Consider the following 26,417-nt stretch of genomic DNA (forward strand, 5'->3'; position numbering starts at 1 on the left):
TTTCCTTTCCCCAGGTTGCTTAGGCTCTGATAAACTCCCAAAAGGTTAGCTGTGGTAAATAATTTCTCTTGCGGGCAGGCCTTGTTAAGAACAGAATGCTCTGGCATATTTCAAAGTGATTCTTCTTCTTCTCCCCCTGCTGGAAGCATGAAGAGATCTGTCTCCCAGTATTCATGATGAGAAACCGAGTTAAGCTCCTGGAGGTAAAACTCACAGAGGCCTGGGGGCCCACCTGTGGCTGATGCCCCTGGAGTTTTTAATCTCTTGGGCTTGTCCACAGTGACCTCCTGCTGTTCATCCACTACAGTTCAGGTTTCGTTATCCAGACGAGGTTCCCCCAGAGGTTGCTGCTCCAGTAAGCTGTGATTCTCTATATTCACCTGTTGGTCTCTCCAGTTTTTAGAGTAGCAGGGTGCTCTATGATCTCACTTCTCTGAGCGAGCTAAGAAGAGTTGGTTGATTTTTTTGCCTTGTTTAGCTTTTTGCTTATTATTAGGATGGAGTGATGACTTCCAAGCTCTTTACACACTGGACCAGAAACTGGAAGTTGGTTCATGGAATTTTTACTTTGATGGTGACCAAGAGTTTGTATATTCATGTTTCTTTTTTTTTTTTTTTTTTTAAAGATTTTATTTATTTATTTGAGAGAGAGAATGAGATAGAGCATGAGAGGGGGGAGGGGCAGAGGGAGAAGCAGACTCCCTGCTGAGCAGGGAGCCCGATATGGGACTCGATCCCAGGACTCCAGGATCATGACCTGAGCCGAAGGCAGTCGCTTAACCAACTGAGCCACCCAGGCGCCCTATATTCATGTTTCTTACTGAGGTTGGATAAGCATCACCCCGGGGAGTATAGGCTCTCCTTTGTCTACACCCTTCCCATTGTCCCAGATGCACTAGACGGGAATGTGTACATGCTCCCATTAGATGTATCTATTAGGGTGGCCCCCTCTCTTCTTCCACAACTCCTGGATGAGTCATGCAGCCCAAGCCACAGTTCCTTCCTATGTAAAATAGGCATTACCCACGCAGTGGGGAGCATCTGAATGGAATACTTAGCTAATAAGCTTTTCTTTATTATAATAATAGGATATGCTTCTACTGTGTGGATTAATGAGAGACTTCCTGTTAAACAAGTGTTCTAGTGGATTTTAAGACATATATGAAGAGGGAGGGGGAAGCCATCTTCACGGCATATACTAGAGTCATACTCTAGTTACAATCAGTTCAGTGTGGCATTGACCCTGGCTTTCATGTTTTCAGCTGTTATACAGTTGATTTTCTTCAGAGATAGGAATGTACTGATTTTCCTCTTTTTTGAGTTATTACTAATAACTTTTGATGAAGGCACCGTGTCCTTTTATTTTTCCAAAGGATTTTATCTGTTTTCGTTGTGACCTTTTTTCTCACTAAATCAGCATACACATGAGTTTTTCCTTTAGAAGTTATTTTGCTATGATTAAGAAACATATTTTCCGCAAGAATGATGGGCACTGCCAGAATTTTTTGGTCTGCAAGGAACCACTGCTCATCGCACTTTCCACTGTGTAAAGTGGGTTGCTCAGAAACTCAGTAGCTTCCTGTGTTCTAGGTGTTGGATATCTAGCAGTTGTAGACAGATGGGTGGGAGGAGGCAGCATGAAGCTGAATATAGGAGCCTGGTGTTTTCCAGCATGGCCACAAAACCCACTGACAGCTGTAAGAGCTAGATTAAAGATAGCAGTGATGCCCCCAGGCAACAGCACCAACTTCTTTGACCAAACACCCTATTAGCAAAATATATTTTGAGTATATCTCACTCTCCCTCTATCTTAAAATACTCCTAGATTAAACACGTATTACCACACTAATTTATTGATGCATTCCAAAGCCTATTTTAAATATGATATTATAAAGGATTAGGAAAAATACTTGAAAATCTCTACCATTTCTTTACCCCAGAAGGGTGTCTTACATGTCCCCACTCTGGACACCTCTGCTCTTGGGTCAGCCATGGCCACAAAAGCCCAGGTTATTGTTTTAACTCAATTTCCTGTCCCAGCCCCGCCTACTTAGGGTAGAATCTGGAATTTCAGTAAAACATGCCAGCCAAGTCGCCGTGGCCGAGGGGAGGCCTGGAGGCTAGAGTCCCGGCCTTCAGTTTCTGTTGGAAGCTCAGTCACACATGTTCCCATTCGTGGGGCTTGAGGTGCACAAACCAAGCTGCACCCTGAGCCAGGGCACAGCTGAGAAGGGTTTTGTGAGCACTGTGCAGGAGCAGAACCACAAATGTGAGTGCCAGCAGCCGAATTTATAAACAACTGCATCCAACATTTGCCTTTTAGAGACCTGTGATTTCCTCACCAAGTTCTCCAGTGGAAACCTAGTCCATGAAGGAGGTCTGGGACTTGGGGTGAGAGATCTGGTCAACATCATCTTTCACTTCCTTTTATTTCTGCTGTCATCAGGGAGACCGGGTGCGGTTGGGAAGCGGGCTGCTCTTGACCTCACTCAGGTCATGCGGGCCAGGAGTCCTTCTGTGGAAGTTCCCTAAATTCAGCAGTCACTCCGTGAATCCTCCATTTACCTCCATAGAACTGCACCTTGTCTGCGTCACGGGCAGCTTACAAGTCCGATGGTTCTCCGCCAGTTGGCTAAAGAAAGGAGGGAGTGCTTTGCTTTCTTTGCTCCCAAGGTGGGTGTCCTGGTGCCCTGCAGAGGAGGCCATGGTCATGCTCGTGGGGAGAGTCCTGCTAACCCCCCCCCCACCCATGCTGCCAAGGAGTCCACTGGCTTCAGAGAGGGAACACAGCATTCTCAAGTGGACACATTCTTCTAGGACAACTGCTTTCTAGAAGTGGAGAAGGAGCTGCAAGATTCGTGAACCCCTGAGCACATTGGGCTGGCACTCCCCATGTCCTTTTTCCAGTGTTTTTGCCATTTCTGAAATAGTGGCACATAGCAACTGGAACGTGAGAGCGGTCTTCAAGGAACATAGGGCTTGGGGACAAGGACAGGGCAGCACCCTGAGCAGGGCACTGGGGCTCAGGGCTCAGCACCGCCCCCAGGTATCGGGCCTTAGAAAAATAGTGACTGTTTTATAGTTCCATTTTCCTCCTATGTAAAACAGAGACACTTTCTCGCTGAGATCCCTTGATTCTGTTGGTTTAACTCCATCTTTCTGTTGCCTTTCAATCTCTCTTCCCAGATTAGAATCACTAGTCGCACTGCCTTGGAGATGGGGTAAGAATATGTCTTCGTGTTCTTGCCTCTGTCCTTGCAGATTTCATGTCTGGACTGGAAGGCCTTTGGCCCTGAGGTTCCAGGACCAATTCCTTCCATTTCAGCCCCTGAAGTTTCTTTTTGGTGCTGATTTTCAAAGTGTTGTTTCAAACAGAGTGGTTATTTGTTGATTTTTTGTTTTTTGAAAATCTGATGGAGACGAATTTTATCTTTTCTCCCCCTCTGGGTACAGAGAAAGCTTTCTGCTTTGAAAATTAGTCTGTCCCAGTAATTGTCCCTCCCATGTCGTCTCCTCTTGTGTCCTCAGCTTCTCTCGATCTGACTGATGAGATTAGCAGGCAGGATAGCCGATGATCCAGGACGATGAAGAACAGAGGCCGGCCACGGGTGGAAAGGCCCAGGTCTGTCTTTGAGGCTGGCTGAGGATGAGGTCCTTCGTAGGGAGCTCTTGTCCTTCAGATGGTGACGTGTCCTTTAAGAGCAGATTCTCTTTTTTGCCTTTCTGAAACCGTAACGTCATTCTCATGTTCCATTATAACCTCCTGTAAGGGGGCAAGGCCTCGGAGAGACATGGATAGAGAGAAGGGAGAAGTCCTGATTACATTTTGGCTTGTCTGGGAGGTCCCCCCCATCCGTCGCGGTGTCTTCTCCCACCCCAGCCCGGCCCACTGTTGCTTCATTACCCAAGTCAGTTGATTTCTCAGAACAGAAATTGCTCACGTTCACGCAAAGATGAATGACATGGGAATGGCAAAATGTGTAATAGAACCTCAATCCCGGTGTGAATTGCCGCGGATGCTAATGGAAACGTTTTAGTTTTTCTGCTTCCCACCTGCCCGAAGAAAGATGAGATGAACCACTTGTGTATTTATTCAGTATTGCTGCAGAGTCGGGACAAACGCTCCCCTGACCTTTTCTCCTTCTGAGGAATTTATTGGGCTCCAGCATTGTGCGTTTTTTTTTTTTTTAATCGTGGTAAGATACACGTAACATAAAATTTACCATTTTAACCATTTCTAAGCATACGGTCGAGCAGCATTAAGCGCACTCACACTGTTGTGCGACCCTCACTCCATCCCTCTCTAGAACTTTCTCATTTTCCAGACTGGAACTCTGTCCCCATGAAACACTAACCTCCCCCAGTCCCTGGCCGCCACCATTCTACTTCCTGTCTCCGTGAACTTCTCTCCTCTCAACACCTTATCAGATAAATGGAATCATACGGTACTTGTCCTTTCGTGACTGGCGTATTTCACTCCGTGCAGTGTCCTCGGGTTCATCCATGTTGTAGCCTGGGTCAGAGTTTCCTTGCTTCTTAGGGCCAAACACTCGTCCCCTGTATCTCTCTGCACCGCGTGCCCTGCGAGCCACACTGTCCGGGGAGCCCCGTGAGACAGCCCTGGGACAGCGAGCTCTGCATGCCTCGCTGTGACCCAGGCCCGAGGTCCAGGAGAAGAGAATACGTGGCTGATAATCCTTCGGGGAAGCATCTTTTTTAAAAACAAGCAATATGCTATTTGTGGAACATTTAAGAAATTCAGATAAGCAAAAATAAGAAGATTATTCACACGTAATTCTACCACCCCAGAGTAACCCGTGTGACTCTGGCACCGCCCATTCGTCTGCACTCGTCCTGGGCGTATAGCCAGGCGCCTGAATAAGGTGAGCCAGTGTCCTGCATCCAGATGGGCCAGGCCCAGGTGCAGGAGGCCTGGGGCCCTAGACACGATGTCTGAGTCAGCTCTGGGCCTTTTCAGTGTTTTCGTGAGTTCTTACAAAACATATCGAATAGTCCACCAGGTGAGTAACACTGCTAAGGATTTGGGGGATTAGCTGGGAAGTCTACTCACACATGCTCCTCTCTCCCGGTAATAGCACCTCAGGGTTCTCCCCGCGTCTGTCATGGAGGACGCCTCCTGCCTCCCTCCTCCTCCCGGGATGGCTCAGGACAGGCCACAGGCAGCCCCTACCAGCCGGTTACATCGACATTTTTATACACGCAGCACCACACTGGACTTGTTTCTTCTGGGTATTCTATCATAAACACCTCCTCATGTCCCGAAATACTTCCTGTACTGCATTTTTAATGACAGCAATGTACCCGTTACCTAAGCTCCTTGAACTTATCTTGTTTTGTGGAACTTATAGAGGGTTTCCAGCAAACATCCATTGAGGTGAATCTTTATATGCCCTTAATTACTTCCCTGAAATAAATCCCTAAAAGAGAAACTCCAGGGTCAGTGGCAAGGCATGTGTTTAAGGATTTTTTTATATCAATTGCCAAATTGTCTTCCAAAGAAGGGGGCCTGTTTCCTTGCACCCTAGCCAGCGTGAAAAAACAAACCTTCTAATGTCCTTCCCCCCTCCTTCCAACAAGTAAGAAAAAAAAAACGAGGACATCAATCAGGTCAGTAGCCAGAAATGTGATAAAGCTATTAAAGTAAAATTGTCTGAAGCTTTCTTAGTGCAACTCAAGCGTCCAGAACAATTCAGATGGTGTCTAGAGCTCTCTGTGCTGGCATGCCACACCTGAACTCCTCTGTTCCGCTCCGGGCACAGGGTTTTCCAAGACGCTCATAAGCTGAAGTGGGTCCAGATGATGTGACTCAGATGTGAGGGGGCCGGAAACAGCATCTGATGAGGAGCACTTAAAATAACGGCATGTTTTTACAGAAGGGCTTAGAAGGGGAAAATGGAATCGTGATGTCCAAATAGTCGGAAGGCCGCCATAGAAAAGAGGCTGAAGTCTCATGTTTTTCTTTTTATTTGAGACTCCGGAGAGTGGAAGTCACAGGCAGGCAGTTTTTGTTAGTGGATAAGGAAGCCTGGGCCAGCAGTTCTGACTCTTCTTGAAACGATGACTTCTCCATCACTGGAAACTCCTAAGCAGTGGCTGCATGCTAGGGGTTGTGATGAAGAGATGTTCCCACACTTGCAGAGAAATACCTTCCCTGGTTCCTTCAGACTCCGATCACAGAGGATGTCAGCATTCAAGAGATGGGCGCGCGGCTGCCACTCCGAGACTCCATCGCACCAGCCACCGGGGCAGGGGCGGGGCTGGGGAAGTGAGAGGGTGCTTGCCAGCGGAAGTGGGACCTGCCCAGACCTGTTGGGTGCCTTTGGTGCTGCGCCAAAATTCCTTTAAAGTGAGTTGTTGGCCAGTTGGGAAGAGAGAGACCTGGGTTTGCGTCATGGTACCATCATTTTGCACGTTAACCTCTAAGTCTCAGTTCCCCAATCTGTAAAATGGGCACAGTAATAATACATATTTTCCAGGGTGATTGTGTGGTGTGGATTGGGTCTGGGTGAAGTGTCTGTCCTGTGGTACTGGTTAATAGGCTCCCTCTTTCTCCACCTGTACCTTCCTTGCATCAGCTTCCATTCTGTTTGCTTTGATACTTCTACTAAAAGTCCGAATAAAATAGGTGATCGGTAGAGACCAAGTACAACAAACTAGATTAATTATAAATTAGACCACTGTCCCTTAGAGGAAACATGAAAAGTTTCCATTTAAAATTTGGAAAAGAAATACATGAATTCAAGCCAGGGGTAGACCTCATAATGCAAAGCAGAACTGCTTCGTGGTGTTTTTATAGTTATTTTGATGGCACCAGTCATTTTATTTTATTTTATTTTATTTATTTATTTTTAAAGATTTTATTTATTTATTTGAGAGAGAGAATGAGAGAGAGAGAGAGAGAATGAGAGAGAGAGAGAGCATGAGAAGGGGGAGGGTCAGAGGGAGCAGACCCCCCGCTGAGCAGGGAGCCCCATGCGGGACTCGATCCCGGGACTCCAGGATCATGACCTGAGCCGAAGGCAGTCGCTTAACCAACTGAGCCACCCAGGCGCCCCGGCACCAGTCATTTTAAATAAATTAAGGGTACTTACCCTATAACATCTGATTTTTTTCCTTTTATTTTCATTAAGTGATTAAAGAACTTTTAATCTCTTCTTTGAATTTCCTCTTCTTTCGTCCTTAAAAATGAGTTGTGTAGGATTTCTTATTCCAGGAGACAGTTTCTCATGGGTGAGCAAAATTTCCTGTCATACCAGCTATCCAGTGACAAAAAATAATAAAGTATTATTTACATGTCTTTGTCATTTAGTTGGATATATTTGTTTGCAGTCCCAGCCTTGCCCTGGTCTCCTCTTTCATGTTGTAGCATTATGACCTTCTAGAGGAACAATATTAGGGATTTTTTTTTTCTCTCTCTTAAGCATAGTAAAATTACATTCCATTTGAGATCAACCAGGAGGTTAAAATAAATCTGAGGGCTTTGTCCTTTGATTTAAAATACATTCTATTTCCCTTCTTGGCTGCTTTCCCGGAAGAGGCTACTCTGTTTTATACAGACTAGCTTTCAATTTGTCGAAGCCGTCCTTCCCGGGGAGGATTGAGGGCAGCACTACAATATGGCACAGCCGTGGTAGCCCCCCAGGATCCAGAAGCCTCCTGCCCCCGCCCGCACCCCCCGAATGCTGGCCTGGTGGGACCCACGCCGGCCCAGGCACTTTCCTTCCCCTCGTACACCTGTCCTCGGGGACACACTGCAGCACAGTCGGGATCTGCCAAAGGACCATCCCACCTGAGGTCGCTGATGTGGAGACCCCGTGGGTATGTCCCCGAGCACTCGGGTTTTCATGTGTTTTGTGGTATTAACTCTTTGAAGGTTCGTTTTCATAAATGGACGTCATTGTTGCCTTAAAGATGAGGCTTAGTGAACAGGAAATTTTTAAGAAAGAAATGACGTTGTTTGGAAATGTGGCATTCTTTTAAATTAAATTTAACTGAAGCGAGTCATCCAAATGCAAGCAGTTCCCTGGTTAGGAAAGTGTCTTTTCCAAAAGATCAGTTTTAGGGTTGGGTATTAGGAGCCTAGACCAAGCTTTTCTGTGGAAATGCCGTCCCGGGTGGCACTTCGGACCCCCGCGGTAGCTGGAACGGGCCCTGACCTCGGGCCACAGAGCGGGGCCTCCCGTGGGCCTCAGCACCTGTGCCGCCCACAGCCTCCGTCTGGGCCCCGCAGACCTCGTGTGCTTCTGATCGCCAGCTGGCCTCTCTGCCCGAGGGCTGCTGTGTCGTTCTACAGTGTGGACGAGATCGGGGCGGGGAGGGGGGTGGGTGGGAGTCAAAGATGGGAAAAGAAAACAGGAAGAAGTTGTTGGGCCTGAGGTCGGCGTGGCCGGGGAGCAGGTGATAATGGCTGCAGGGTGGGCAGGGGCACGTCTGCGGCGTGGACCAGCAGGGGCGAGTGGCAGGAAGTTGTCTTGTCACTACCAACCTTGGGACGCCTTCCCCGTGGGGGCCGCGAGCGGAGACTCGTGGGGCCCAGGTGGGTGGTCTGGTCCGTCCCTTCAGGTCCGGGCTCTTCTCCCCCAAGGTGGTTGCCCTGGGCCTCACCCTCCCCCATCTCTGGATCTTGTTTCTTGTGGTTGGAAGGCTAGAAGGGGATTGGCCCCCACTGGGAGGCCTCGGGGTGTTGATCCGAGGGTGCTGGGCGGGGAGTACTCTCGCTCCCTCTGGCCGGTAGCCGGCCCCTCCCTGGACTGGCCTCCGCTCCCCGCAGAGACCAGATCGGGCAGGAGAGGAGGGCCAGAGTTCCAGCACCCCCGTGGATCTGTGGGAGCGGCCACAGAACGAGCTGAGGCTGTGTGCAATGCCCCGGTTGCAGAAGGCTCCTTTTGTGGGATACTTCTTTGCATTATTAAACATGCACTCTGTGGCAGGTTCATGGCTGGGCCCCTGCCTGGAAGCAAAAAGAGCAAACAAACAAGCAAACAAGCCAACAGACCAGGCAGCAGAGCTGCAGGCAGGCGATGTGAGTGAGTGTGCAAGGCACACCCGAGGTGTGCCCGGGCCTGCGCAGGGGGCTGGGGGGCGGCCACAGAGGGAGGCCAGCCCTGCCCCTGTGCTCAGAGCTAGGGCGCCAATGGGAGAACGCGGAGCTCATCCCTTTGTATTTGGTTTCCGTCGCCTCTTTCTAGACCCTGATGTCCACACCGAAAAGGGTGCACCCGACATGGTGAGGAGGGATCCTGCAGGCGGAGCTGGGTGAAGAGGTGCTGAGCGCTCCTGTCAGACCGCTTTAATGAACGCGTCCCCAAGGGCGGACCAACACAGAGACAGGCACCGCAAGGACCCATGGGCGTCTGCAGATCCCGCTCTGCAGTTCCTGGGGAAGGGCAGGGCATACACGGTCGTCTCCATTTTCAAGGGTGGACTTAGCTCCTTCCTCGGCAGAATTTTGAGTTCAGTTATTAGAGGGGAGGAGGTTTGTGGCAAAGCTGTGGTTGGAATGGAGCTGTGATTAAGGAAGAGGGAAGAGGAATGCTGTAGCGAGAGGCCATAGCTGGGGACACCGGGAGGGCCTCTTGGAGGAGGTGGCCACGTTGAGAAGCAGCCCTGCCTTGCAGTGTTATGACACCTCATTTGTACGTACACACAGCACGGGCTCTGTGCAGATGGGTGGGAGGCACGGTTTAGTAAGGGTTCACAGGTAGACTGTAGAGGGTACAGAGACGAGGCTGACAAGAATGGGAATGGGATCTCAGCCATAAACAAGAGGTGCCACACTGGGGGCCTGGGTTCTGCTGTGGCTCCTCATTGAGGATCAGGACAGGCTGGGGGCGGACAGCAAGGCCACGCACCCTGGAGGAGAGCAGAGACCGCCTCACATGTTCAGGGCCCACGGGCACTGGGCTTAGAGAAGAAAAGATGTGCTTCTGGGGACCTGGGACTCATCCTCGGGTGCAGGCAGGGTCTTCCTGAGCAGGGAGTTGAGGGGGCAGGTGTTTGGGGGATCATTTACCCCCCTCTGAGCATCCATCCTTCCCACAGCCAGAATCACTTCCGGGAGTGCAAATTTGGTCAGTACTCACCTGCTCAAAGATTCTGTGCTCCCCAGAATGTGGAGAATACAGTTTGAGCGCTTGAGCCAGGGCTGAGACTCAGGGCTGGGCACAGACTGGCCTTCTCCTCTCCTGTCATCCCCTGTCTTCACACCCCCTCCCCTTCATCCTGTTGCATCTTCCAGTACAGCCCTCCCAGGACCTGGCAGGCTCCTACTCATGCCTCAAAACACAGCCCAAATGCCCCTTCTCCGGGGCTTTTTCTGCCCTTGGGTTACAGACTCATCTCATCTTGGCCACATGGCTCGTTGGCACTCCTTTCCCACAAGGTACGTGTGTGTAGCTCAAGGGCAGAGGCTGCATTCCTTCTTGTGTGCTTGCTCAGGGTTGGCATTTTCTCCGTACTGGCCCGTTCCACACAACCTGGGGAAAACAGAAGGCAGTGAATGTTTTCTCCAAAATTGAGAACTTCCTTACAGTAAGTTTGCCCAAAATAGAATGGCTGTCTTATGCAGTGAGCAGTTCCCCGGGACTGCATATGTGAACAGGAACAAGATGCTGAGCTGGCCCTTAAAAGAGAGTCTTCCAACTGTCAGATGTGACAGGGTGGGTTCCGGGCCTCACCAGGAAATGGGAAGGTAGAAATGGGACCAGAAACCCATTCCCACCCTGTCCCGCACACACATGGCCTTCCCAGGCGGCCCAGTCCCTCCCTCTGCATCCCCTTCTGAGCAGAAGGAGGGCGTCTGTGTCTGTGGCTGGCCCCTGCCGGCCCTCAGGGTGGGGTGGGGGCAGGACAGAAAGGTGAAGGGAGGCACCCCCTGGCATGCAGGGTAGGCTGCTGGGCGCTGTGCTTCCTGCCCACAGTCCTGGGGTATCTGTCATCTAAGAAATTCGAAAATAATTTAAGTGAGAAACTGAGGGGCCTCGCTGATCATGGTATAACTGACAGTAAAGCTAATATTATCTGAAAATAGGCCACTCAGACTCCCGTGTTCCAGCCTGGGCTCCATCCTGACCGTTCTCTTCCGGGCAGTAACACCCACGCTTCCGAGCCAGCCTTCCCTCCCCTCTCCCCTGCCCCACCTTTGAAATGTGATGGCATCACATTGTCCCCCTCCCTGAAGCAAGCAGAGACCAACATTATGTTGATTATTTTTTCCAAGTGTTCCCTGGGCACCGCAGGTGGGGGTGGAGGAATAGAGGTGCGGACACAGGTTAACTTACCGGTGGCCCCCCTTCTCTCTTTTCGCGGGCACCAGAGGTCAGAGGCAGAAGGTGGGCCACAGGGAAGGGTGAACTGCCTTCTCCTGCGTGTTCTGGCCTCTGCTCACCTGGGCAGGTGTCATGCTCACCTGGACAGGTGCTCACAGGAACCTTGGAAGGCAGATGAGGCTCCCCCATCCAGTGCTTCCCACTCATTCCCCAGGGTCGGCTGCAGAGGTGGGACACCCAAGGGAAGCCGTGGAGGGGCCTGGCGGGCCCGGCGGCTCCCAGCGACCCTCCCCAGTGAGGAGCCGAGGTAGGGGTTACATCAGCAAAGTGGGGGTAATTGTGTTCGTGTTTGGCCAGTTCTGCCTGCGAAGTCAGTTAATGTTGGACGGTAGTCAGTGGCTTAGGAACTATTATTGCTGTCGTGGCTTCATTTATGTTTCATCACAACTTCAGAGGTGGAATGTCGTTCTGCTTGTGTACAGTCCTGAGGGTCAGGAGGGGTGGGGGGACTGAGCTCACGCCGGGGTCTCGGGCCCGGGGCCTTGCCCCTCCAGGCTGCTCCTCTGCTCAGGTTCCGTGAACGCCAGCTGTGGACCTCCAAGCCCCATCCATGAACCCAGCATTGGTGCGGGACCACCGTTGACGCCGCGTCCTCAGTTTCTCTGCGCGGTGAGCGGCGATCCACCCAGCGGGCTCACCGGGGCAGCAGTGTCAGCAGACGAAGGGAAGGAGCCGCCGTCCGGCCGGGGTGGAGAGTGCTTCTCAGACATGGGTGTCAGCTGCCCGAGGATGCCACTCCTTAGAGCCAGTCTGAAGTTGTGTTCTTCGGGCCAGTGTGCAGGATTTGGGTTGCTTTTTCAGGATCAGCCTTGGGTGCCTTAGACCCAGGTGGAGGCCATCCATAGTAGATGGGTCAACAAGTGTGTGCGTGCAGTGCGCATGGGGTGCTGGGGTCCGTGGGTGAGAAATAGCAACAAAACAGGAGATTTGGCTCTGGGGTGAGGAGCTCCTTCCCAGTCCAGCTGGGAGGGGCAGGCGTGTGCCCGGGGTGATGGGAGGCAGGTGGGGCAGCATTGGAAGCTGCCTGCTTCTCCGAGGAGCTTGACCTTGAAAGGCAAAGTGGGCTTGGGCTGGCTGTATGTGTTCACACAGGGTGGGGATCCTCCCCCAGACGCATCAGGCACAGACAGGTGCCTCGTCCTACCCGCACAGTGACCATCAGGAAGAGTCTCAGGTTTACAAAATCATAGGTTTCAACACTCCCAAGGCCACATAGTCCCTCCTTCCCAGAGAAGTCCATCTTCTGGAAATCAGTTTCTTCATCAATATTTTTATAACCTCATTTAATAAAAGAGCTGTTTTCACCGGCCTTCTTAGGGTAATATCTGCTTTCTGCTGTCGTGTTCTTTAACTGCAGGCTGTTTTCCCATCGTCTTTGGGGATGAAGCTGGTTTCTGGCTTCTCCTCTAACATTTTCTATCTCTGGGGTATTTCCTGTCCACTGCTTCTGCCTAGCCAAGTGCACGGTCACTAGATTTGCATGTATTTCTGTGTGTTTGTTTTCTAAAGCTCTTAATTTGCAAGGCTCTTTTCTACAAATTTTAAAGAGGCAATAGAAGTGCAAGATGATATATGAATGGCATTTTTTAAAAGTCAGGATATTCAGACATTATATCTACTGTTTGGACTATTTCTCTCCAACCTGTAACTTATGCCCCTCCTGTTCTGGGGTCTTCCCTTGCTGCCCGGAATCGGACTGGGGCATACGTCCCCTCTGGGAACCCTGCTCTCTTTCCTGCCTCTGCCTCTTCGGGTGGCTTCAACCCGAGGAATTCTATATAATACAGAAATAACACCTTTCTATAATGGTTCTTTAGCTCTGTGTTTTTCAAATTACGGGTTGTGACCCTTTATTAGAGGATCTGTCACACCCACGTAAGAAAAACAGAACAGACTAGATTTTCATTGCATTTGTGTGCGTACATGCACGTCATGACATCTGGGACAGGAGAGAAAAATGTGCGTCCTTTAGTCAAACATGTTCGAACATCCCTCCTGGGTTCCAACATACTGCTAAACTTTTATGAAAGGGAAACCAGTTACAATCTGTCTCCAGGAAATGGTCTTATGCCGTGGGAAATTTAATTGTCACAAGTCAAGGCAGAGCCGCCAGGAGTCCTGGTGAAGATGTTCCCGAGTCGGCAGCAGTCACGGTGGGCTGCCTCTGAGTGGGTTCCTACCGTCTCTGGAGGAAGGCTTCTCCTCTGTCACTCCTACTCATTGTTCAGATCTCAGCCCAGGTGGGCCTGCCCCGGGGAAGCCTTCCCTGCTCCCCCTGTCTGCATCAGTTTCCTCTGTTAGATGCCTCCATAGAACTACAATTCTTGCCATCAGGACACCTGGCTCAGTTTTTAATGATACATTGATTAGGATGGTCATTTTATTGATTGTCTCCCTCCATCTTCTAGAACATGACCTCCACAGGACAGGTCTGGTTTTGTTCATTCAGGAGCCACTGCGATGCCTAGCATATAATCCACACCTAGTATAAACCAGTGGCTTGGGGCCAAGTCCCCACAGTCGACTGACATCAGGCATCCCATAAAACCCTCTGCTGTGCTCAGGTCTTCTCCAGAAAGGGGGCGGGGGTCTGATAGCACAAGATGCACAGGTGGGGTCGAAGCCCCAGGAGCTCAGCAGAGGCCTTGGCCTTTAACCACTGCTCTTTCCACACATAGACCCACACCGACCGAGAGTGAGCGGACCTCCTTCTTCCTGTCCCCAGTGCTCCCAGTGAGGCTCACGTAGAGCATAAGCAGAATTAGTGATGGAACATCCACATGGCTGTGGATGGGGCTCCACAGTTCCCGGTTCCATCGTTACAAGCTCCTAGTTGCAGTAAAGAATATTCAGGCCATTAAGCATTAGTGGGAACCAGCTCATTTAGATTCCATAGTAAGTGTTGCACGTATAGATTTTAGCTGAGGCTCTGATTTGTGTTAGTCTGAGCACAGGTGGGTGGTTTTTCCTCCTCTTTCCTCAAGAGTCTGTGAGGGGGAAGGCAGAAAGGTGGGGAGAGAGGAGGATCGATTAAGTATTTCTAGGGTTGCCTTAGCATGAAAAACATGTTTCCAAAAAAAATATTTTGGAAACATTTTATTTTAGGTGGCAGAAAATGTTAACCCTCTGGCTGGCTCCCATGACCGGACATTTATCGGGGGACGGCATAGTCATAGCCAGAGAGCTCGTGAGTTTTGAAACTGCTTTTCCATTTGAGAGACTGGACCTTTGTGACCCCAAGCATCATTTCCATGGCAACCAGCTGCGATGAGATGGGGGGTTTTGACCTCGCAGGACATTTGCAACAAGAAGCAGATGAGCTTTTAGATGGAAAATTTACTGTATGGCCTTGAACAGATCTCCTATAAGTGAATCTCAGTTTCCTCATCTCTGAAATAGAGAAAGGAACCGGACATTCTTTTGATTGTATGTGGAGAGATCCATGTTGGAAAAGCATGTATGTAGGTATTGTTGATCTTTACTTAACCAACCCAACCAACGTTTGACGCGAGGCAGAAGAGCTATGGCCCGCACACATTGCTCTGTTCTGGGTAGCTGTCAACAGGCCTGCTTTCACCCCTCTGACCAGCACCTCAGTCTTTGTTAAACTGGCTTCCTGGCTGGTCCTGGACATGCGAGCTCACTGCCACCCCAGGGCCTTTGCACTGCGGTTCCCTGAGTATTTTCCTGTGTTCTTCCCGGAGGGCTATGTGGCCCACTCGCTCCCTTCGTCTGGGTGTTTGCTCCAGGTCACCCTCTTAGAGAGCCCCATCAGACACCCCATATGAAACAGCAACCCCCGAACGGTCTGCCCCTTCGTGCCTTTTCTTCACAGCACTGTGACCACCTGGAACTTCATGAGCTTCATGGGGCAAGGCTGTTACCATGGTTTTCTTTTTGAGTTTGGCTTGAATTTGCTACACCTACCAAACTGGCACATATTAGGCCATTAAATCCGCATGAAGAGCCTTTTTTCATTGTTTTAAATTTATTTATCTTTAGGAAACTGTTTCAAAGGATAAAAAACTTGACCACGATCATGAACGTAGCAAGTGGCAAGCAGCCGTCTAAAGCCGGGGTGGCCCTCAAGTCCTGAATTTTCTCTTTGCCTTCCGCCTCTTTCCCTCTGCGAGCTGATGCCTTCGCATGCTTCCCCAGGTTCTGCCCTCATTATGCCCAGGCTTGTCCAGGCTCGCCCCACGCCGCAGTGCTCTCTTTCTTCTAGATCCCCGGCTACTGCCAGCACGGCTCCCGCACCAGATCCTAGTAAGTGCTCCCCACTCCACTGCCATGTTCCTGGAGAACCCTGTGCTTGGCCTTCTAGAGCGGCGGCTGCATATCTGATCATGAGTCAGGGCGCCGCACGCGTGGACCGGCCAGCGTGCCTCCGTTCCCTCTGGACGCGTGTGCTAGGAGGTGTGTGTGGGAGGAATATCTTCGCTCACCCCCTCGTGGGGACACACATGGCAGCCGCTCCAAGAAGAATCCCTGAGGGAGTCTCACCGAGGGGTGTTCTTGGGGGTATTATTCCTTGTTGAAACATTTATTTCTGTGGGGCACCTGGGTGGTCCCGTCGGTGAAAGCATCCGACTCTTGGTTTCGGCCCAGGTCCTGATCTCAGGGCCGTGAGTTTGGGCCCCGCACTGGGCTGCACACTGAGCACGGAGTCTGGCTAGAGAGTCTCCCTCTCCCTCTGCCCCTCCCACTCGTGTGCACGCACTCTCTCTCTCTCTCTCAAAATAAATAAATAAATATTTTTAAAAAGACATTTATTTTTGAGTTACCTGACGTAACACGATGGGATGCCTTATGTTGAATTTGGACATTATCTTTTTCACCATATCTGAGGTGCTTTGGGACATCACCGTAATCCCTGGGCAGGTGGGACAAGCAGATGAAAATCTCCCCTCTTACTGTGCTTACGTGTACTTCGGTGGGCAGAGACTGTTCACTAGACAACACCTGAGGTCCAAGTCTTTAACTTCCCTGTTGCAAACTGTCCAACATATGGACATGATGATGCTTGCTCGGGCTGTTCCCGGCTAGTTTGTCGATGACAGTTGCTGGGAGAGGAAAGCCTGGGCACTTATCCCTAAGGTAGCACAGTTCCTGTGGTGTGTGCTGGCCATGCTGGGCTCATTTCCCGGTCCCACACCCTCTGCTCTGCTTCTTGCAGGAAAAGTGCGGTGGCGGGACTTTAACCAGGAAGCTTACGTCGGAGGGACGATGGTCCGCTCCGGGCAGGACCCCTACGCCCGCAACAAATTCAACCAGGTGGAAAGTGATAAGCTGCGGATGGACAGAGCCATTCCTGACACCAGACACGACCAGTAAGTACGGAGCCGGGTGTGGGCCCGGGGCTTCACTTGCTTCCCCACAGCCCAGTAAGTAGCTTTTACTGTGCCACTAACATTTTTCTGTTCCTCCGGGCAGCTGACCGTGTGTTGTGTCTTTTACGGGGTGGCAAAGCTAGGAAAAGTTCTGAGGCACACGGCAATGGGACCTCACCCACGGGAAGCGACAGGCCCATTTGGGATGGGATTCCAGCGTTGCGGATGCCCCGAGGCAGGATCTGGAGGCTGCGGGTTGCTGGCCAGAGCGTGGGAGTCAGCAGGAGAAAGTTGTGTTACTGGCCTCATGTTCACTCATCACTTGTCATTTCTAAAATCCATCCACACGCACAAGCATCGGTTCCTGTTTTTCACGACCTCGTTGGAAGGAAGAAAATGGGAATGCTTGCTTATTAGGACAGTGTAAGTCGGAAATGCTGTAGGGAGTAGAAAGGGGAAAGAGACGGCCTAGCAGGGTAGGTGTGAAATTGAGACAGGAGGCACAGGGTGACCTCTGACCACAGTAGGAGCTCTTGTCTGCGTCCCTCTATTGATTCTTCAGGGCTCTGGGACCTAAGGGTGGAGGGCACCCTGGGGTTTACCAGGCTCGGCCAGTGAGGTCTCTAGCCATACGAACGTGTGCTCGCCACCACTTACGAGGGGAGTGATATCCCTCGCCCTACTCTTACCTCTAAGCCTTGCTGGTAAGAACCTCTGATTGGGAGGCTGTTCCCACGGGCTTCGCTCGGGACTCGTCTTGTTTCGGATTGTTAAAGAAACAAGCAGCTGCATTTGGAGGCCAGCTGCTTTCCTGGGTGCTGGGTGGGCGTTCCTGCTCACTGAGTAACTTAGGGAGTCGGTCCTCTGTCAGGGCTGGCACATCGTGGATGCACATCTACTGCGACTCAGACGCTGTGTTCGGGACCTGGGATTCCAGTAGGAAAAGTCTTGGCCTGTCCTGGCGGGTGGGGGATGATAGGTGCACCAGGAAGCAAAGGGGTGCAGTACCCTGAGGCTTGGACAGTCTGTTCCAAATCAATGCATTCGGGGCCCCCAGGAGGTGGGAAGGCCAAGAAAGGCCCCAAGGAGGGGTGGGTCCTGAGCTGGAGGCCTCCAGAAAGAGGGTCAGGGACACGGCTGTGACAGGCTGCACTGGGCTTCCCAGGAGCCAGCCAGGGATCCGATTGCTCTGGGCGTGCGTCCAGGGATTGACAGGAGGGTAAGCTGATGAGTGACGAAAGTCAACGAAATTACACACAAACACATCTTAAAGTTTGCCCTTATTTTGTAAGGTAGTAGCATATGTGGAAAGTATTTTTCTTCTCTCCTCCTTTCAGGGGAACTTGACTTAACTGTGTAGGTACCGGTTAACGGCCAGTGCTCACTCCCTTAACAGGTCTCTTTGCGTTCTAGATAGCTCTGTTCACCCACAGCAGCGCATAAGGATGTAGATTTACAAGTCTTTGGGCTGGGGAAGTAAGCGTGCAGTGTGTGTGTGATATATTTAGTATTCGAAACATATGATCGATATGTAAATGTATGTGATATTAAAATCCTGCCATTTTTCTAAATCCAGTCCAGGAGATTGCTTAATATCTCCTGTGATCCATTCATTCTTCTTCAAGGGCAGTCCTGATGCTGCGCTCCTGGTTAAAGTCAGCATGGTTAACTGTTTAACACCCTCTCTAAAATAGGGTTTGCTGACCTGGGATCCAAGGACCCCGGGGAGGCCACATGGAGGCTTTGGGACCCTGAAAGTCCCGAAGCTGTGTGTACCGTCCCAAGGTGTGGACATGCCTGCCTATCTGGGGAGAGGTCCCGGGTGCCTGCGTCCCCACCACCATCCATCCCCAGGCTAAATGTGCCAAACGCTCTTTGGGGTGCCGTCACACCGTCCTCCGGACTCATGGCGCTGGACACAAAGGTTGTCCTCGTTGCACGGAGAGGAAACTGAGGCTCCTGCTGTGTTAAAACTTGCCCAGTGATTAGGAGCAGCCGACTTAAGGCCAGAAAGGGGCAGTGTGGCTTTTCAGAGGGACTTGGCCTAAACCCGAGAGAGTGGTTAAAGTTCTAGCAGAATCTAGCTCCGAAACCCTACCTGGTGGCTGGAATCGACTGTTTGGAATCCTGTCTCCGTGAGATGGTGCTCACGTCACTGCACCGTTTGGGTATGAGTGGTTTTCTGCTGTGGCTCTTCCTGCACAGACTTTTCCTTCGAGCTGCGAGAAAGTTTGTCTTTGGTGACGGCCCATCAGTGTGTGGGCTGTGGTTCTGCCAACATTACCAGCCCCTTGAAAGTCCCCCAAACTATACATAGACAGACATGGCTTCTTTTCAGTTTTTGAGATAGGACTTTGTCCAAACAGTTGTTTGACTATTCATCTCATGGTGGGATGTGTTATAGGTGGGGCTAATTTGAGTTCCAGCTACTGTGTCATGTTCATTTGCATGTGTTAAAGGAACAGCTGGGACGCCTTCCATGTTTGTTTGACTTCGGCTAAATTAAAGTCTGCCCAAGTCCGTCAGATGCCTGGAACCGAGCCAGTGTGCTGTCCTCAAAGTGTGAGCTCGAGGAGAACTGCTCGGATTAAATGTCAGGTTAAGGAGATCAAGTTACCTCTGTGAATCCCCCACCCCCCACCCCACCGTTTCTCTAATAAAGAGCGATTAAGGCATTTGACCTTCCACACAGATGTCACTTTTTTGTTTGTCTCTGCAGTATCCCCCTTGGTCTAGGATTATGGAAACGTTTGGATTCAGTCTTCACTTGGAATAAATCTGAAAGCAATGCACGTGGTTAATTAAGGACAAGGTTTTTGGAGTCACGCAGATCTTGGTCACAATCCCAGACTCTCCAGTTCTTAATTCTGTGGCCTTTATCATTTATAAGATGATGTCACACGATCACCTCTGGTTACTGTGAGGATTAAGCAGAATGTTCACAAGGGCTGGTTCCTCCTCCCGCGAGATTTTGTGCAAGAGCCACATCAGTGAGGCGGCCCTTGACCTTGACTGCCTCCCCTAGGAATGCAGCCTCCTGGCCCCCATGCCAGCATTCCTAATCCCCTACGCACTTGATTTCTCCATAATTCATATCACCACTTACACACCATGCGTTTGACTTATTTACACGTTCGTCTGTCTTTACACATAAGAATAGTGAGATAGCATGTCCAGGGCTCTTATTGAACAACTCACAGCACTCCATAAACTCGGTACATATTTGTTGAGTGAGTGTATTGCTTAGCACAGAGCTTGACATATGGTGAGTGCCCACTGAGTCATTAGTGATGTTAACAGTCATAAAAAAAAATAAAGGAGAGTGAGTGAAAGGGAGATTGTTAAGCAGTGGAGATCAGATGAGCCCCAAGATGAACCCCAAATAACTCTACCGTGTTTATGTTCTTCAGGACTGGAAGGCACTGCAGTTACACTCTACTCCTTATTGTTTATCATTTGGGATAGATACAAGGAATCAGGGATTCAGGGCCTTGCAAAAGCAAAAACAAAACAAAACAAAAACTCCACACATTTGGGCTATGTTTTATTTACCTTTTTAAGTGTATAAAAAAATACTGTGCCAAAAAAAAATCCACACATAGAAGCAGGAAGCCTAGAAAAGCTTGTGGGAGTGAAATCCTAGATCTGACATACAGGAAACCCTTAGAAATTAGAAAGTGGAAGCCCATGCTATTCTTGAAAGTAGTTTCTCCACTCCAAAAAAAATTGCTTCTCTAACTCATTTAATCTTATTTGAAATCTCAAATAAGCTATCACGATGAAAAGCAAATTAAAAACCGATGGAATTTCGAAAGTGCTTTTTCAGACTATTTGTTTCTACCCCATCCCACCTCTGGGAAGCTGTTGTTACGGGCCTGGCAAAAGATCATGCAAAGCAGCATTAGACAGATCCACATACATACGTACTGAAGGGGGAGCCAACAGGACGCGCTAATGGATTTGATGAGGGGTAGAGCTCCAAGGTTTATGGCTAGAACAAGGGAAGAGACAGGTTGCCTTTAAGTGAGATGGGGGAGGCTGAGTGGAGCAGGTGTGGGGGACACATCCAGAGTTAACATTTGGACGTGTTAAGTTCCAGATGCGTTGTGTGTGATTGGATGTGTGTCTGGTGTTCAGGAGAAAGGTCTTGGTGGCAGTGTGAATTTGGGAATGGTCTGTATGCAGATGGTACTTAAAATCATGCGATGGATGTCATATCCAAGGCAGGGAACATAGAAATAAGGAGAGGCCCAAAGACCAAGCTCTGGATGACTCCACCATTGAAATTTTCAGCTGCAAATGTGAAGCCAAGGCTAACACTTGGAGTATGGGCCAACATGGTAGACCGCTTACTATTTCCTATGGGTGATGAGAAGTGTTGCCTTCTTAGAGTAGGGGTATGAGAAAGCCTCTCCAGCATCCAACTCAGAAGGCTTTGTGTTGTTTGTTTTTTGTTTGCATTTGAGCGTGTGTTGTTTTGTTTGCCCGGAAATGCGTCTGATGGGAAAGTCAAGTCCGGAAATCAAGTGCATCCCAAGAAGTTTGTAGAATATGGTTCTGTCCTTCTTCTTTTCCCTGTCAGCCAAACACCATTCCTTTTCATTTATGTATTGAAGTCGCTAAAATGAGAACTGCTTGGTAAAAGAACAGGTTTTGCTCAGGTTGCAAAAGTTAAATGATTAGAAAGTTTCTCTCTGTGTCCCCACCCTTTCCTTTGATCACTAAATTAAAAATGAAGGGTTTTGAAGCTTTTTTGAGTTGAAAACTAAAATACTGCTCCTGAGAACAGGGCTATCTCGACTGCATCCCACAAAGGATCCTTCTCTCAGAAAGAAGTGTATCCAAATTGCCCACCTAATGGATTCATCTGGCAGGCTCGAAATTGAGAAAACGCTGTTTTTACTCTGTCTATAAATTAGAATTGTAAGGTTTGGTTTGGTTTTGTTCAGAATCATCACTGAAGAGCTGTGTTTTGAACCAGTGTTTTTAAATGTCTGGCCGTAATGCTGCCCAAACACAGAGATCAGGACTCGTGAGGGGGCCATTCTCCCTTTCTTTCTTTTATTTTTTGGAAAATTTCAACAACAGAGCAGGCATGTAAGTAATGGGCTGTGCTGTTTATTCTGGCTGGAATGTCAGCGTTGATGTCAGTTGTTTTAAGAGTGGCCGATCAAGATTAAAGGTTGTGGGGAAAAATATAATCTAAACTTCTCATTGCTACTGTGGAAGCCAAGAAAAAGTTTTCTACGTAAACTCAGCTGCTTGGAGGGACACTGGCGTAAGCAATCATTTTGGACTCAAGAGTTTGATTTTTAGGAGAGCAGAGGACCCGGGGAAACAAGAGAAGTGCATCTCTGATGGGAATCTGGCTCCTCGTGAGTGGGTGCATGAAAGGGGGGGCTCTTAAGGGGGCCCAAGGCTTTGTTTTCGTTGCACATTTTTTTCTTATAAAAGTGGTGTCTTGGGGCGCCTGGGTGGCTCAGTTGGTTAAGCGACTGCCTTCGGCTCAGGTCATGATCCTGGAGTCCCTGGATCGAGTCCCGCATCGGGCTCCCTGCTCGGCAGGGAGTCTGCTTCGTCCTCTGACCCTATCCCCTCTCATGTGTTCTCTCTCTCTCATTCTCTCTCTCTCAAATAAATAAATAAAATCTTTTAAAAAAAAATAAAATAAAATAAAATAAAATAAAATAAAATAAAAGTGGTGTCTTATGAACACGCGCAGCCAACCTCCTGACGTGGCACCTGCTTCGGGGCAGACTGTTCAGAGCACCTGCTCCCTCTGCAGCTCGGTAGGGCTCAGACCCGTGAATACCCAGCCACCCGCTTTGCAGACCGAACTGCACTTCCTCCGTCCCACCAGGCAGGGTCCCAGTGGAGGAGGCAGGCACCGCACAAGGTATGCTCTACGTTCAAGTGGCCTTGTGGGCATTTGTGGCCAGTGGGGCAGAGGGAGTTTGGCTGTAGCATAACAGTGAGCCTTTAGAGTCTGTTTGATAATAACAATAACAGAGTCTTTATTGGACATTTTATCAGTCATGGCCTGGGCTCAGCCTTTCATGCGCATTGATTGTATTTAATCTGCTAGCATTCCTGCCAAGTAGGTAGGGAGATTATTCTTCTGATGGCATCATCCGCCGGTCTCCAGAAGCCCGTGAATTGAGAGCCTGCCTCGAGAAACTGCAGGAGCCTCACCCAGGAGGCAGAGTCGCTGACCGCGTGCTGGACGGAGGTGGTTCCCCCTTTGTTGTGTTGTCAACAGCAGCACATTTAGGGCATGGCAGGCACTTGGGATATCCCCAGCCCCCACTAAGGCACCACCTATATCTAGAGCCCCGAGCCCTGGGAAGTCCATGCCATTGATGGCTTGTCTGCGGGGTGGATGGGGAGCCTCGGAAGCTGGGCCACTTGCCTGTGGCTGAGCACGGCAGTCAGTGGAGGAACCCGAGCGGCAGGCACCTGACCACCCACTCAGAGTTCCGTCTCCAGTGTGGCTGCCTTGCCATCGTTCTTCACAGGTGTCTTTCCCACTCCTGGTTTTCAGGCATGAGACCTAAATGCACCTAAAAAGCAGCAAGAGTTGGTGACTTAGAGCCAAACACCTGAGACACATCAGCTCTCCGCCAGCCACATGCTGATGGAATCCTGAGAAATTGAGAAGCAAGGTTTTTGTTTCTCTCCTTCCAGTCTCAGGTTCTCCAGGGAACGTAATGGAAGAGTGTGCTCTGTTTCCGTTCCCATGGGAAAGGTTGTCTATCTTTTCCCACGCTTTCATTTCCAACCTTTTTGTTCTTATATTTAAAGCATATCTCCTGTGAGTAGCAGCTAATTGGGTTTTGGATTTTTATCCACTGTGACAATCTTGTCTTTTTAATTACAGTATTTAGTCCTTTTACATTTAGTACAAGTTCTGATGTATTTGGATTTAACGCTAGCATCCCTCTGTCGGTGTCCTATTCCCACCACCTGCTTTGTGTTCCTTTTCCTCCTCTTTTCTGCTTCTTTTGGTTTAAGTATTTCCCCCTCTATTAGCTTGTTGCATTTTTTACTTAATGGGAATCTAATATAAATGAATAATTTTATTATTTCCCAAACAATGCACAGACCTTATAGCTCTTTATCCCATTAGCTTTCCTCTCCCCTTTGACACTCTTTGTTATCATATGGTTTAATTCTCTCTTTATGTGTAAACTCCACAGGACATCTTCTGTTGTTTTATGCAGTAAATATTCTTTCAATTTATTCATATATTTATGTTTCCATTTTTCCTCATTTCCTATAATTTTCACTTTTGCACCTGGACCATTTTTCATCTGTCTGAGAACTTCTGTTCGTACCACTTTTCTGGCAATGAATGCTATCCTTTTATTTGTCTGAAAACACCTTTATTTCATTTTTAGTTTTGGGAAAAGTATTTTCACTGAATTTAGAATTCTAGGTTGACAGTACTTAGGGCACATTTATGTAGTCGTTCTGTTGTCTTTGGGCTTCCATTGTTTCTGGTAAAATATCAACCGTTCATCTTACTGTAGCGTTTTTTTTTTTTTTTTTCCAGGCATTTTGACTTTTTCCTCTAGCTGCCTTAAGACATTCTACTTTGTCTTTGATTTTCAGAAATTTCACTGAAATGTGCCTAAGTGTTTTCTTTGTATTGAACCTGTTTGTGTTTGTAGATTTCCTGAATCTGTAGCTTCATGTCTTTGGTAAAGTTTTGCTTGTGCCCCATTTTCTCTCCCCACTTCCTCTGGGCCTTAATTACATCTTTGTTAAATATTTCTAAATGTCCTGTGCCCCTCTTGTGCTCTTCTCCTTTTATTTATTCTTTTTTATTCTCTGTGCTTTAATCTAGATATAATTCTATTGGCCTTCCTTCTGGTTCACTGATTCTTTCCTCTGCTATATCTGTTTTACTTTTAAGTCCATCTACTGCATTCTTAATTTTAGTTGTTGTGTTTTGTTGGGTATGAACAAATATAGAGATATTTAAAGGCCCTAGCTGGTGTTTTCATCCTCCAAAGAGGATTTAGTTTTGCTCCCTGGCAGACAGTTAAAATAGGGCAGATCACCTGGGTCAGGTCTGGAATTGAGCTGCCATAAAGCTGGATTTCAGTCTTTTGTAGAGTGCTGGTGAATTTCCAGTTCTCTTTTGCTACTAGGAAGTAGCCCTTTGGGATTCCACCTGGAAGTCCGGGATGTTTATTAGGGCCTCTTTTCCTTGGCAAGACCTGAACTCCAGTTCTGGCCTCCCCAGCTCCATGCCACCTGCAGAACCTTGGTTTGCCTCCCTACCTGCAAAGCCCTCACTTCTGCTTGGCTTATCCAGTCTCTTGGCTTCACACTGCTTGAGGGGAAGAGGATCAGAGAACATTGGCCTTACTCTGGGGGCCTCTCCTCTTTCTGGAAACCTGGCCCCGTAACATCCAGCTGCCTCGTGAAACTCTCCAGTGCCTTCAAATAGATTTTTTTGGTGTGTTTCATCCAAAATTTCTAGTTGCTTTTAGTGGGTAGATTGGTCTATACCAAGAACTTTACTATCACTGAAAGCAGGAAAAAAAAACCTGAGTATTCTCTTTGGAATCCAAATTCAGTCTGAATCTTGACAGTTCATAGATTTTGCCCTGAGCAGCACTGTCTGTCACAAATGAAAATAAGTAGAAATAGCTGTGGACTTGAGTGGTTAATGGCTCTGTCATTTAACTCCCAAACTAGGGTTGAAATAATCTCTGTAAACTCTGGGTTTCTTACCTGCAAAACCACGATAATGCATGCCCTCTCCATCTTACACATTGCTATTAGGCTCAGACATCTGTGAAAGAACTTCATAAGCTGCAAACAACTACACAAATACAGGATATTATTGTATTGTTATTCTGTGTGACTAGCAGCTTATGTAAATGAGAAATCAGCTTTGAGCAAAGACTGAGTTGTTACTCTGTTAAGCTTTGCTCTCGATACATGCATCCCATTGAGGGCAGACGTTCCGCCTTCTCTGTATGAATGCCTCCATTGTGCTGAGGGGTAAGTGGGTCTTCTCGTGCAAGCGTGACATTGGAGAGTGTCGTTATCGACCAAAAACAGTTGAGGAAATAACTTTGAAACAGCGATTCCACCTATTTTAGAAAAAAATTAGAGCAAGAAAAATGGGGGTCATCAGCATGCTTTTGGTAAATGAGATGAATCTCTGGGTCCAAACAAACCCTCCTCTGTTAGCCACCCACTTGAACGCATTGCTTCACCATCACCGTGTAACTGTTAACAATTTTTCTTTTCGGGCGCCTGGGTGGCTCAGTTGGTTAAGCCTCTGCCTTCGGCTCAGGTCATGATCCTAAGGTCCTGGGATCGAGTCCTGCATCAGACTCCCTGCTCAGCGGGGAGCCTGCTTCTCCCTCTCCTGATCCCCCTGCTTGTGCTCTCTCCCTCTCTCTCTCTCTCCCTCTCTGTCTCTGTCAAAATAAATAAAATCTTTAAAAAAATTTTTCTTTTCTTTTTTAACAGAAGGGTTTTGTATATTTTAGGAAATAGTCAAAACAGGATAAACTGTATTTCAGCCTTCTTAGTCCCTTGGGCTGTGTATTTTACTTTTTCTGAAACAATATGATTTCAGAGATTACTTGGGACTTTTCTGATGAGCTGGAAGGAAGCGGCATGGCCCATTGATGGCACCTGTGTTCTTACACCTAAACATCTGCCTGCTCAGCGGTATAACTGACCGCTTCATGTGTGTCCTGGAGTGTTAGGTGTT

The 26,417-nt window shown here is 48.8% G+C and overlaps 1 protein-coding gene across 1 annotated transcript in view; it reads left to right on the forward strand.

Moving 5' to 3' along the window:
- Positions 1-26,417, forward strand: part of GALNT2 (polypeptide N-acetylgalactosaminyltransferase 2) — a 184,008-nt gene that overhangs the window by 100,030 nt on the left and 57,561 nt on the right. Inside the window, exon 3 of the mRNA XM_036106959.2 lies at positions 16,525-16,678. Coding sequence (XP_035962852.1) covers positions 16,525-16,678 — 154 coding nt within the window. The remainder of the gene's footprint in view (positions 1-16,524; positions 16,679-26,417) is intronic.

This window comes from Halichoerus grypus, chromosome 7, assembly GCF_964656455.1.
Source record: "Halichoerus grypus chromosome 7, mHalGry1.hap1.1, whole genome shotgun sequence".
Lineage (NCBI taxonomy): Eukaryota > Metazoa > Chordata > Mammalia > Carnivora > Phocidae > Halichoerus > Halichoerus grypus.